The sequence below is a fragment of the Spinacia oleracea genome, chromosome 1, assembly GCF_020520425.1.
Source record: "Spinacia oleracea cultivar Varoflay chromosome 1, BTI_SOV_V1, whole genome shotgun sequence".
In the NCBI taxonomy this organism is placed as follows: Eukaryota; Viridiplantae; Streptophyta; class Magnoliopsida; order Caryophyllales; family Amaranthaceae; genus Spinacia; species Spinacia oleracea.
The window spans coordinates 65884883-65895397 of record NC_079487.1 but is presented as its reverse complement, the minus strand read 5'-3'; the positions used below and the strand labels follow the sequence as shown (position 1 = coordinate 65895397).

The window sequence follows — 10515 nt, the reverse complement described above, 5'->3', positions numbered from 1 at the left end:
CCAACCCTAAACACGGGTGAACCCTAGTCATACAACAAATGCAGCAACAAAAGCCAAGATGGTTTCAGTACCCTCATTGTCTACTGACAGTTTACAACCAAGATGGTGCACCACATAAGTATTTGGAACAAAAGGTTAACATAAGTAAGAGGCCAGAGAAGCAATCAGAACCAAAAAAAAAAAAAACAAGGCCTTCTGCAATGAAAAGTTCACACATCCAATACGTAAATTGATAATCTCTTAGCATACATATTATTGCAATGAAAAAAAGTAACTAATCATAAAGTTCACAAAATATGTTCTTTTTCCTTTTAGTACTAAGTGTAACATAAATATTGGCAAAACAAATGGAGAAATAGTTTAAAATGAAACAAAATTTAGATTGCAATATATGTAAATTGTAAAAATAATTAATTTTAACTCAAGTAATAAAATTTAAAGGTATTAAACTAATACAAGAAGAAAATGGTGAAGAAATAAGGATAAACGATGTACACCTACACCTTTAATTTAACAATGGATAAGGTTAATGCTCGTAAAGCATCTATGTTTGACTCAATATTTGGTCGTTGCAAATGATCGGTCCAAAATAAATACAATCCGAATGTTTTTAAAAACAAGTTAATAAACAAATTGTTTAGTAAAAGTAATCACAATAATACAAACAAATATAGATCAAACAATGAATGGGATCGAAGAATAACTAAGCACAAAATAACAAGATCAATAATAAAAATGATAAAGTTTAATTTTACACCCGGCCTTAATTTTAACAATTAAAAATGCAAAAACTTAAATGATACCCTAATTAACTCGAGAAAACTAAACCATAACTTTAACATTGAAATCGTAAAAGACTACAACAAAAGTCCTAATTCGAAAAACAATAATCCCTAATTTGAGCCAAAATTAAAAGAGCAAACACTTAAACAAATCGAACAGTTCAATACATACCTGGCGAATTGAAAAGCGTGACATCGCAAAAAAGATAAAAAACTTGAAGGAATTGGAGATGTTGAAGAAGATAAGTCAATCGTAGAGAGGATTTGAAGAAGGGGGGAGAAAACGGGAAGAAGAGAGAGAAAGGAAATCTAGAAAAGGGGATAGAAAGGGAGGTCATTCATCTAGAGTAAAATGACCCTATTACCCTTATTTTTTAATTTGGTCGGGCGAGATGAGGGTCGTTGATTGAATTGATCCGAGGGCTGAGATTAGTTCTCAGTTCTCATCTTAAGAGGTGGTAATACACCCTAGCCAGGAAGGAACTAAGGGAATAAACCCTTAGAACTAAACCTACAGCAAATAAAGCTCAACAAAATTAGCTAATACAACAATAGGCACTACAAGGAATTAAACCACTCATGGTCCAGCCTATTTACTTTCTTACTAATCATATTCTGAATTTTGTTCTTTGCATCAAACTGAATTGTCTTCAGAATGAGTTGTTTAGATGGCACTTGAAGATCTCATGCACCTGCATTCCTTGCTCTCCAAATTTGATAAGCAAGACCTGACAGAGCAGCCATAATGACTTTATTCTTAAAATCTCTCTTACAGTACCTTCTCATTCACTGAAGCATCCGAGGAAGCTTGGTTCTAGACTGGAGAAATCCAAGCCAAAAGAAGACTGAATGCAAGCAGTCAATATTGTATTGGCATTCAAAGAAAATATGAGAGCTGGTTTCCAAAGTGCCACAAATAGCACAAGCGTCATTGTCGCCTACACCAATTGTGAATAATCTGGCTTTGGTTTTCAACCTGTCGAGGAGAGCTAGACAAAGAGTGAACCTGTGTTTTGGAAAAGCGTATTTATTCCACACAAACCTATGCCAATGAAATCTTGGTTTCTGAACACATAGCCCCCTAAAAGTGTCTCTAATGGAGAACTTAGGAGCAGTGAGCCACTAAGAGGAGTGGAGAGCATTGGGGATTGTTGTTTTACCCTTGCAAATGTACTTATTTCCCAACTAGCAGCAAGAGATAGAGTATACTACTGCCAGCACTTGTCTTTCACATGTAGGGTGTGAACCCACATGACCCACATATTTTATTTCTTTTGGCTAATAGCCCAGGCGAGCTTCCCCACGGCAGCTTGGTTCCATAAAGAGATGTTTCTAAATTCCAAACCACCTTGATCCTTTTGGTCACATAGACTGTCCCAACCAACACTACCAGTTCTTCAAGCATTATATACCCTATACCAAAGATAAGATCTGTAGACAGCATAAATTTTTTGTGTGATCACCTTAGGAAGAAGAAAAATTTTCCCCCATTATACACATATACTCATGAGCACTGAATTGGCCAATTGCATTCTTCCTACAAAAGAGTTGTCTACTCCTCCATATTTTGATCTTTGTGACCATTTTTTTAACCAATAGATCACCATCCCCAGCTTGCAACTTCCTAGAGCTGATGGGGACCCTCAGATACCTAAATGGTAGCTCCTCTGGATTAAAACCAGAAAGCTTCTAAATGATAGCTTTTGTTGTATAATCCATTCCACAACAGTAAATGAAAGACTTTGCTGGACTAACCTGCAGTCCTGTAGCTTCAGAAAACACATGAAAACCTTCTAACATCAGTTGCATAGAAGTAACATCCCCTCTGCAGAACATAAGTGGTTCATTTCCATGGATTTGCATCTAGAGTGGAACTTGAACTCAGGATGTTGGTCAATCAACTTCATCGATCTGGAGAAGTACTCCATACAGATAGTAAATAGAAGAGGAGAGAGAGGGTTACCTTGTCTTAACCCTCTTCTAGGATGAATAAGAAGAGAAGGAGGGCCATTGATCATGAGAGAGTACTTAGTGGTGGATAAACAGGTCATAATCAGGTTGATAAAGTGGGAAGGAAATTTAAAATCAGTCAGTGCTTCCTCAATGAAGGCCTATTCCACTATGTCATAAGCCTTCTTAAGGTCCAGTTTCATCATGCAACATGGTTGAGAATGGCCTCTTCCATAGTGTTTAATAATGTCTTGGAAAATCAAGACATTATGGAGAACATACCTACCAGGCATACAAACACCCTGTGTGTGAGTAATGATATCAGGAAGGACAAAGCTCAATTTTCCACACAAGATCTTGGAGATACACTTGTAGAGAAAATAACAACTAGCAAGTGGTCTGAAATCTCCTATTTAAGCAGGCACAATTACTTTAGGAACAACGGTAATGAAAGTGACATTGACTTCCTTTAGGATTTTACCAGTCCTGGAAAATCAGCTATGGCTGCATGGACATCTTTACCTACAATTAACCAGGTAGCTTTGAAGAAAAGGATGCTAAAGCCATCTAAACGAGGAGCTTTGTTATTAGGGATGGAATTCATCACTCTCTTAATACCATCCTCGCTGAAGGAACAGAGGAGCAGCTATCTTTGAGGATCATTCAACCTATTCCCTTTCTCAAATATAATAGGTAAGACTGAACTTTTGTTGATCATTAAAGAGCCAAATAGTGATCATGAGTCATAGAATTGGGTGAAAGACTATTGGACTTCATCAACAGTATTCACCCAAACACCTGTATTGTTTTGAATAGAGTGAATCTGGTTGTTCTTCCTTCTCTGCTTAATGCTTTGATGAAAGACTCTGTTATTCTCATCACCCAATTCCAACCACTTTATTTTAGTTGTTTGCTGCATAAAAGATAGGTAAATGTCATACGCATCTCTTTAAGCAACACTTTCTTCTTTCTCAACGGTGGCTAAGGAACTACTACCCGGATGGTTATGCATCTCATTTTGAGCTTGGAGTAGAGCCTTGTGCATTCTTGAGCTCTCATAATTTTATTTTCAATGGAAAATAAATAAGAGTTGACAAAAAACAATCAGTTAATATACAGGTGAAATAAAAAAAATACTTAGAACTTAGAAAATTGTGAAGCCAACTTCCATAATATTTTTTTAGCCTGATAATAATGTCCATTATCCTTGCAAGTTGCAATGTATCTTATTATGCAGAGGAACGTGAAATAGATTCGCGAAATTCTTGTCATCCAAGTTGTAATGACTGCATCAGGATAAGAATCAATCTTGATAATGCAAGCATGGAACATAACTATACAGCTTGAACACTTGACATGCAGTTTCATCTACAAGAAAAGTAAATCATTCGAAATGAGACAATTTTGATGGATAATCCTAATAAGTTTCATCGAAGAGAGAAGAGCAGCATTTCTGCCAGCGAGAGAGAATTAATGAACAGTGAGGGACAGAGAAAGCGAGTGAGAGTGAGAATGAGAGGTAATGGAGGGAAAATGAGTTTGAAGGTTTAGCCTTTTATAGTTCCTCTAGGCTGTTGCTGACTTGTTGTGTGGGAAACCAGCAAAGAAGGAAATATAGTAATCGATTCTCGTACATATTTTAGATAACCATTTCTGGAAAAATCTTGTAAACAACCATTTTTCATAAGTGAAAAGAACAAATAGATGCCTTCAAAATAAATGAACTTAACTTGGTTTCAAGGTTTGGATACATGTAAAGTGAGACAATTTTTATGGATAATATCCTAATAAATAGGGTAAACATAGGAAAGAAATTAACATAAAAAGAAAGAATGAAACATCCATTCACCAACAGCCAATTTGTGTACGTTCTGGTCAGTCCCCTCTAGCAACCAATGTAAGCAAGAAGTCCTTGAAGTTGCCAAGACAAGTCTCTTCAATCTTCTGGGACAAATGAGCTCCAAATAGCTTATGGTATGCTGCTTTTATCTCGTCCATTTTACCATCCGCTTGAGACACAATCACTCGAGTTAGCCCCTCTTGTATGAAGTCAGTAGCCCCTTCTCTCATTGCCGCATCTAAAACCTACAGTAAAAAGTCAATGAGCATGTTAAACTATCCATCATAAAATGTTAGGAGATACCGCAGTGATGTATGAAATTGCATCTTACCTTACTAAAATACACCTCAGGGATAAATAAGCATTCAAGCGCTGCTTTTAAGTTCAAATTACCATGAAATTCCTGCAGATTACACAAGTTAATGCAGTGGATAAATAAGCAATCAAATCAGAAACTTTAACACAAGTTTGGAGCTTAACGGATACTTGTGCTACCTTAGTAGGTGTTGAATTTACCTATTAGGATTCTAGTCAACTGAATTAATATTTTATTTTATACCTCACTGAGAACTTTTCCAAACAATTGCTTGTAGTGTTCGGAGACAGCCCAAATATGAAGCTTGCTCCTTGTACACAATATTCCTACTAACTCTTCATCTTCATCCGAAGAATTATTATTGATTGCACGGTGAAGAGCCTGAGCATCATATTTAGCATTCTTATCATGCACTCGAGAACCTTCATACCTGTATGCGCTCACTAGTGCTAGCAATAACTGCCCAGCACAAACCAACAAACATTTAGTTTTCAGAGATTCATAAAACAAAAGAGTACATTTAATTTAGATATGGAGGGAGTATGTAACCTTGCGCTTATGGCCATTGACATTAGATGCAACATCTTCCTCCACTGAAGAGTGAAACAAAGAATGGTAAGCTTTCCTAGCTCCCAAGAGCTCTTCTGACGACCTTGAGCAAGCAATTTCTATGAGTAAGTTATAACCTTCGGGGCCCTTGGTTAAAGCCTCCTTGAGAAAACGAGCATCTCTTTCCCAAGGATGCATGGTCCATAGCACCAAAGCACTCTAAGGTATCAAACAAAACATAAACTCGTAAATCTAACAAATCAATATTGCATCTATATATATGGTAAATTTTAAATATTAAGGGGAACACAAATAGTGTACGTGCCTTAAAACGCAGAGCTTCATGCTTGATAAGTTCAACTTGTTGCTCATTCCACTTCTCAAAGTCGCGTTCTTTGTCTGCTAAAAAATGGTTGGGACTAGCTTTCCTGAAAGAGTGTTTGTGGTCGTGTTTCCATTTTCCAGCAATTGATATTATTGCCTTCTCATCGACTCCAAGTCCTTCATTAAGATCATCATTTTTTATGTTAATCTCATCAAATATATCCATTGAATCAACAAGTTACGGCTACTTTACTGAGTTAATCTCATAAAATACATCCATCGAATCTCATCAAAAAAATGGCGTGAAAATAGTAATTGTGGCTCCTAAAAAATACGAAGGAAGTATTTTTCAGCTAAGCAGTTAAAGTTAGTCTTTTATGCACACGATTCTTCCGTGGATTCTAAAATGTAAGTTTGCTGACTGTAAGAAATCAAAATTTATTAATGTAAAATGACTACAGAGTACCTTTTTTCATCTTTAGAAAGTATCTTAACCAATGGTTTAATAACAATTCCAAGATTTAGGCCCCATTTAGTTCACCTTATTTCTCCTTATCTGATCTGATTTGATCTGAACTTATTTTTTCTGATCTATTCTGATCTGCACTCATTTTTTCTAATCTGATCTAATCTGATCTGATTTTTTATAATTAAGATTTAAATTAAAAAAAACTACAATTATTAATATTAAATGATTTACATGCAAAATAAATTTTATTCAAATTTATAATGTTGTTATAATTATTTAATTTTGGTCATTATTTAACTATTCCATATGTTAGATAGACTTGGACATGCTCTGGATAGATCGATTCTAATTTGGACACGATCTGGATAAAATCGGTTATGAATTGCACATGATCTGGACATATCTGTTCCGATATGGACTTAATGGTTTTGACTTTGACATTATTTGGACACATCGATTCTGATAAGGGTCGATGGTTTAGATCTGAACATGATCGGTACATATCGGTTCTGGTATGGACATGATCTATACATATCAGTTCTAATCTGGACATAAGCTATATAGATCGGTTTTGATCTGGACAATACCAGTTTTGATCTAGACATTATGGTTTTGATCTAGAGATGATGCATGATCTGCCCATATCGATCATGCCGGTTCTGATCAAACCGATTCTGATCTAGACATATCAGTTTAGATCTAGACATGATCTGTAAAAATCGATTCTGATCTGGACATGATCTACACATGTCGGTTCTGATATGGACATGATCTTTACAAATTAGTTCTACTTTAAACATATCGGTTTTGATTTGAACATGATTTGTACCGATCGGTTCTGGTTTGCACATATCGGTTCTGATCTAGACATGATCTGTACAGATTTGTTATGATCTAAAAATTATCTGATAATACCGATTCTGATTTAGACCTATCGTTTCTTTGGACATGATCTATATATATAGATCAGTTTTGATCTGGACATGATCTGTACATATTATTTATGATCTAGACTTAATAGTTATTATCTAGACATATCGGTTCTGATCTGCACACGATCTGCACATATCGATTCTGATCTGGACATTATACGTATAGATCATTTATGTTTTGGACTTGATCTTATCATACCGGTTCTGATCTGATCATACCGGTTCTAATCTTGACATATCGGTTCAAATCTAGACAATAAATTTTTTATTATTAAAGCAATAATAATAATAATAATAATAATAATAATAATAATAATAATAATAGTAATAATAATAGTAATTATAATAACAACAACAACAACAACAACAACAACAACAACAACAACAACAACAACAACAACAACAACAACAACAACAACAACAACAACAACAACAACAACAACAACAACAATAATAATAATAATAATAACAATAATAATAATAATGATCTGAACTTATTTTTTCTGATCTGATTTGAACTTATTTTTTCTGATCTGATATGATCTGAACTTGCTTTTTCTGATCTGATTAAATCTGAAATAATTAATAAGGTACTGAAGTAAGGTGAACTAAACAGGACCTTAAACACAAATGACTGATCGGAAATTTAAGAAAATGTTAAAAAGATCTATAAGAATCCAGTGTATGGTTTTTATCGTCGAAAATGATAAATCTTAATAACACAATTTATGTTTTTATTTTCTTAATTTATGCATGGATTATGGAGATGAATATGTATCGGCGCGACTTCAAGAGAAACGGTGGTGGATTTTTTTCGTATAAAATTGTTTGTATGATCTACTCTTTTTTCTTAGAATTATTTATATTAGATCCTATTACTTTCAGAGTAAATGGAATGGCAAAGTGGTTTGAGTAACTTTAGTTTTCCGTATATAGAACAGAGATTTAGCAATTATAATAAATGTGTAATATTATTTGATTTTTTTGGTCTTCTTTTGACTTTTATTGACAATTTTTTTTGTTTTCGTGGATTTTTTGTAATTTTTAAAATGTTTTTCTTAGGTGTAGGCAAACTCAAACTTGTGTGCTTATTGTATCATGTCAATATGTCACACTTCTTGTTTCTCTAACAGAAATGTGACTAAGGTACAAGTGTACAACCAATATGACGCCCCATGAGGTAAGATCGACTTGTTGTCATCTTTAATACTACGTACAATTATACTATTAAATACAAATATACTATTAAATACAACAATAAGATCAAATAATTAGTTTTTGTGAAACATAAAATTAACAAATACTACGTACATGGAGTCTATTGCTAGTCAAAACAAATTTAAAAATTGCTAGCAAGAAGCCAAGAAGTAATAAATTGTACACTAAACGATTTATGGTCACAGTTTCAATTTGAACATTGCAGGTTATAGTATATTAGTATGTCTTCTGTCAGGGACGTCTATAAGGGACATGGCCCTAAAACTTTGGAGCTCAAAAAAAATTAGTGGTAACTCACATAGTCTATTATTGGTTAGTAAATTGTGCAAATAGAAGATACTTAATTTGTTTGTAGATCAATGGCACAACCTTCTCTTAATATTTTTTAGATTGTGATTTTTTTTTTGCTTTCAAGTGTTACCAATCATTTTAAAAACAATTTGGCCTCCAAATTCTCAGATACGGCCCTGACTTATGTCGTCATACTGTGATCAAATATTTTATCTTACAGAGTTTTATTTTTTGTATAATTAATTATTGTCAAATCAGTATTTAATTAAAAAAAATACATAGTACGTAGTAGTATTTAGTAGAGGGATTACTTAGCTTAATTAGTTCAAAAATATCAAATGATCCATCTAGCATAATTAATATTCTAAAATTTGAGAAATAAAAAAAAATGAAAACATATCATGCAAATTTCAAGGAAAACAAACATACTTACAGTCTCTTTACTTTTTTTAGTAATATGGTGAAAGAGATAGGAGAGAGGAAAAGAACCTGAGAAAGCCTTGGTGATAGCTTGAAGCTCATGAAAAACATTAGCCATAATTTGGCAGCTTAAGCTTATTCTATTAGTTGAGAAGAGAGACTAGTAATTTGACAAACCTTTGAAACAAAAATTCAAATATATAAAGACTTGATTTAATCACAAGGTTATTTGTGTCATTTCGAGCTGATTATGTAGTTTTTACTTATGTTAATTTAAGTGCTGTCCTAATGCTCCTTTTATTGTTTTTTTAAGATGATGTGAAACGCATTACTTGGTCAAATACCCATTTATTTATTTATAAATTGGTTTTCACTTTAATTAAGGATTTATTATGCTTCTGATTATAACACTCGATATAATCTTTGTTTTTGCGGTGCAAAACAATAGGAAAGTCAATATAAATTACAAATGGAGAAAGGAAGATTTGAAACTGTAACTGCACATGTTTTCAATATTTCCTTTGAACACTATGGTGAGGATGACATACCTCAATTGTAGTTCTTATTAGAGCAACTCCAACAAGATGGTGTAGTTAATTTTGATATATCAAATTTCTAGTTACAATTGATTTAAGCTATAAATTTTCACATACCTTATAGCTCTCTATAATATTTAATTTAAATAACTTATTTATTTGAGCTACCTTTTTTTGAGTTACCTGTCCAAAATAGTTACAACTTTTTAACAGCTGTCAATGTCATTGTTGTACCAATGATATGCTAACTGCTCACATATTCCTTTTTTTCGTGAGCAGGTGTCTTTTTTAACTATTGAAATTTTTTAACTATTGAAATTGCTCTTATTAATTTAATGAGAGTTTTATAAGTTAGAAAGTGGTTTTTTCTTAGATTAAAGAGATGCATTCAATTGCAACTTAGTTTCAAAATCATTACAATATCCCAAATACATAGTATATGAAAAATAGTGAAAGGTGTTTTATGGCTTTACTCTAATGTGAATGTGGTGGATCAATAAAAGTTAGTTATGAAAACTTGGAAACAAGCATTTGGGTAATTACTAAGATAAAAACATGTCTTTTCACCATCAAGACTACTAAATTCCTAGACTAGAATAAGTAGAGTCCACAAAGATAATAATAAGGCTAAAATGATAATTTAATTTAATTTAATTAGTTTGGTCCATCAAAAAAAAACATTTACCTTTGACTTGTGATTAACAAACTATATTGTTTGGTACCAAATAAAAATGCAACCACGTTGAATTGTGAGTACCAAACTACTCCGTATGTTGTTACCAAATGACAAAATGCAAGCACCCTACTTTTACCAAACTATGTTGTTTGGTACCAAATTAAAATACAACAATTGCAAAAAACATCATTTTATTGCTAGTAGTCCGAGAG

The 10515-nt window shown here is 33.3% G+C and overlaps 1 protein-coding gene across 1 annotated transcript; it reads right to left on the bottom strand.

Annotated features, from left to right (window-relative positions):
* Window positions 1-4437: 4437 nt before the first annotated feature.
* On the bottom strand, window positions 4438-9271 carry LOC110777063 (annexin D4-like). The gene is made up of 6 exons (XM_021981670.2): window positions 9161-9271; window positions 5763-5938; window positions 5438-5656; window positions 5132-5347; window positions 4904-4975; window positions 4438-4817 (listed from the first exon to the last, which is right to left on the bottom strand). The coding sequence occupies exons 1-6, from the start codon at window positions 9207-9209 to the stop codon at window positions 4608-4610; spliced, it is 942 nt and encodes a 313-aa protein (XP_021837362.2). The 5' UTR covers window positions 9210-9271; the 3' UTR covers window positions 4438-4607.
* Between the last annotated feature and the right edge of the window lie 1244 nt (window positions 9272-10515).